This window comes from Penaeus chinensis, chromosome 10 (genome assembly GCF_019202785.1).
Source record: "Penaeus chinensis breed Huanghai No. 1 chromosome 10, ASM1920278v2, whole genome shotgun sequence".
NCBI classification, from domain to species: Eukaryota; Metazoa; Arthropoda; class Malacostraca; order Decapoda; family Penaeidae; genus Penaeus; species Penaeus chinensis.
This window is the reverse complement of record NC_061828.1, coordinates 16,546,509-16,549,008: the sequence shown is the minus strand read 5'-3', so window position 1 is coordinate 16,549,008 and position 2,500 is coordinate 16,546,509. Positions and strand designations below refer to the sequence as shown.

Genomic DNA, 2,500 nt, shown 5'->3' with positions numbered 1-2,500 from the left:
TACAGCAGATAAGGGTTTCAATAATATTGATGGTTTATTACAATTCTATTAATTGGGATGATGGAATGAATGACAAGAAGACTAGGTGCAGCATATTGATGATATCAACGCTACTGATATCAATCATGACGGAAATAGTAATGATAATACAGCTAAAAGTTACCATAGCGTTATATATGTTATAATTACTACTAGCAGTAATAGTTGCAATATGTTGATACAATCAGTGATAATGATAATAATATCCATGATGATACTGATTATAGGACTTCTACTATACCAAATAATAAAAATGGTAACTTTTATACTACTAATACTACTAGTAATACTACGGATAATGATGATGATTTTTTTTTTATAAAGGTATTATTACTACTACTGATAATAATATTGAAAAAAAAACAATGATTAAAATAACTGATATCATAATGAATATAATAATGCTAATATTGACAATGATAATTATAATATTGTCAATAATAATGATAATAGTAATAATAACAATAATAATAATGATGATGAAGATAATGATAGTGATAATAATAATAATAATAATGATAATAGCAATAATAATAATAATGATAATGATGATGATAATAATAATAATAATAATAATAATAATAATAATAATAATATTGATAATAATGATAATAATAATAATAATAATAATAATAATAATAATAATTATAATAATAGTAATTGTAGTAGTAATAGTAGTAGTAATAGTAATAGTAAAAGTAGTTAAAAAGAAAAACAATAAGAACAAACAGAACAAGACCAAGAAAGAACAAGAACAAGAGACCTGCAACAAAAACCGAGAGATGGCGCTGCGTCTACAGAGTGCCAACACTTACCCTCCGGACCAGCTCTCCCACCATGCCATCCCATCCTCCTTCCTGAGTTTCGTCAAGGGCCCCGTAAGTGTTATCCTTGACGATGTGTAGCGTATCTGGCGAGGAAAGAGAAGGTAATTAATGAAGAGGATTTAATAGTCAAGTAATTCTATTTGATTTAGTAATTTAGTAATGAGGAGGAATGAATCTATGGTTCTGGACACATTGCAACGTATTTGTGGTTTGGAGGCGCGGTTACATAGAGCCGTTGGATGTGTGTGTGTGTATGTATGTATGTGTCTATGGTCAAGAGTTGGAGTCTGTTTACGTCACTGATATTGTTATTATTCCTATCGTTATTATGTTGTTGTTTTTTGTTGTTAGAATAGTTATTAATATTATCATGATCATTATTATTATGTTTTAGTAGTAGTAGACTTAATATCATTATTACTATTATAATTAGCATTATCATCATAAATATTAGCATCATCATTATTATTATTATCATTTTTGCTACTATTATTACCATTGTCATCATAATTATTATCACTATCGTCACTTTCATTATCCTTTTCATCAGAAATAATAGTATTGCTCTTCATTTTATTATTGACATGCTAATGTTTCTCCATCACTCCTGTTCCCAACTTTATTTTCTGTCGGACCATATCATATTCGTTTACTTTTTCCCTAATTTGCCCCTCTTCCGGTCGTCTTGCAATGTTGCCATCACTGATTTTAATTGGTGATTAACTTATTTTCCCGTTATTTGAGATTAGCTACATCTTCGAAAACACACACACACACACACACACACACACACACACACACACACACACACACACACACACACACACACACTTACACACACAATTACACACACACACGCACAGACACACACACACACAAACACTAGCACGCACTAACACGCATACACACACATGTATCCTATAAAGAGTATACTAAGCAAACCCTCTTTCATTTACTCATTAATGCTATAAAGCACACGGCCCTAATTGCTGAAGCAATTTTACTATTACAAAACCAATAGTCGAGCTTAGAACTTGGACAATAACAAAATGCTCTTTTAGAGGAATGTATTTGAATTCATTTAGTGAACGGTAAATATTTAATAAATCAGGTAATACTTATTCAAGAGTCTATAAATTCGTGATTCAGAATATACAAAGTACATATAAAATCAATGTTTTTCTTTCTTCTCTTTTTTTTTTCTTTTTTTTTAAGTTCCTTCTTTGGGTAACTATAATGTCTTGGAATGAGTTAGTAATATCAATGGCCAAAACTATTAACATCTTGTTAAATAATTCAGTCACAGAAAACTAGTGGTACACAAAGACTAAATCATTACTGAATACTTAATGCAATTTGTTTTAATACACAAAATTAAAAGAAAAACGTATTATTACTTATCTACCAAATCATTTCTATGTATGCAAGGAAAACATACACATGACTAATAATGAATACTTTAACAAAAAAAATCAATGAAATTAGCCATAAATAAGTTATCGGTGATTCTGTAACACAAATTGCCGTATATATTTTGAAAGGACTTTTTATCTGTGATTTCTATTCGAGCTTCACATATGAATAATGTTCTAAAGTATTTTTACTACTATCATTATGATTATCATGATCATTAG

The 2,500-nt window shown here is 29.0% G+C and overlaps 1 protein-coding gene across 1 annotated transcript in view; it reads right to left on the bottom strand.

The window, feature by feature from the left end:
* The window catches only part of LOC125029865 (glutamate receptor 1-like), a 423,627-nt gene that overhangs the window by 173,042 nt on the left and 248,085 nt on the right, over positions 1 to 2,500 (bottom strand). Inside the window, exon 10 of the mRNA XM_047620045.1 lies at positions 855 to 949. Coding sequence (XP_047476001.1) covers positions 855 to 949 — 95 coding nt within the window. The remainder of the gene's footprint in view (positions 1 to 854; positions 950 to 2,500) is intronic.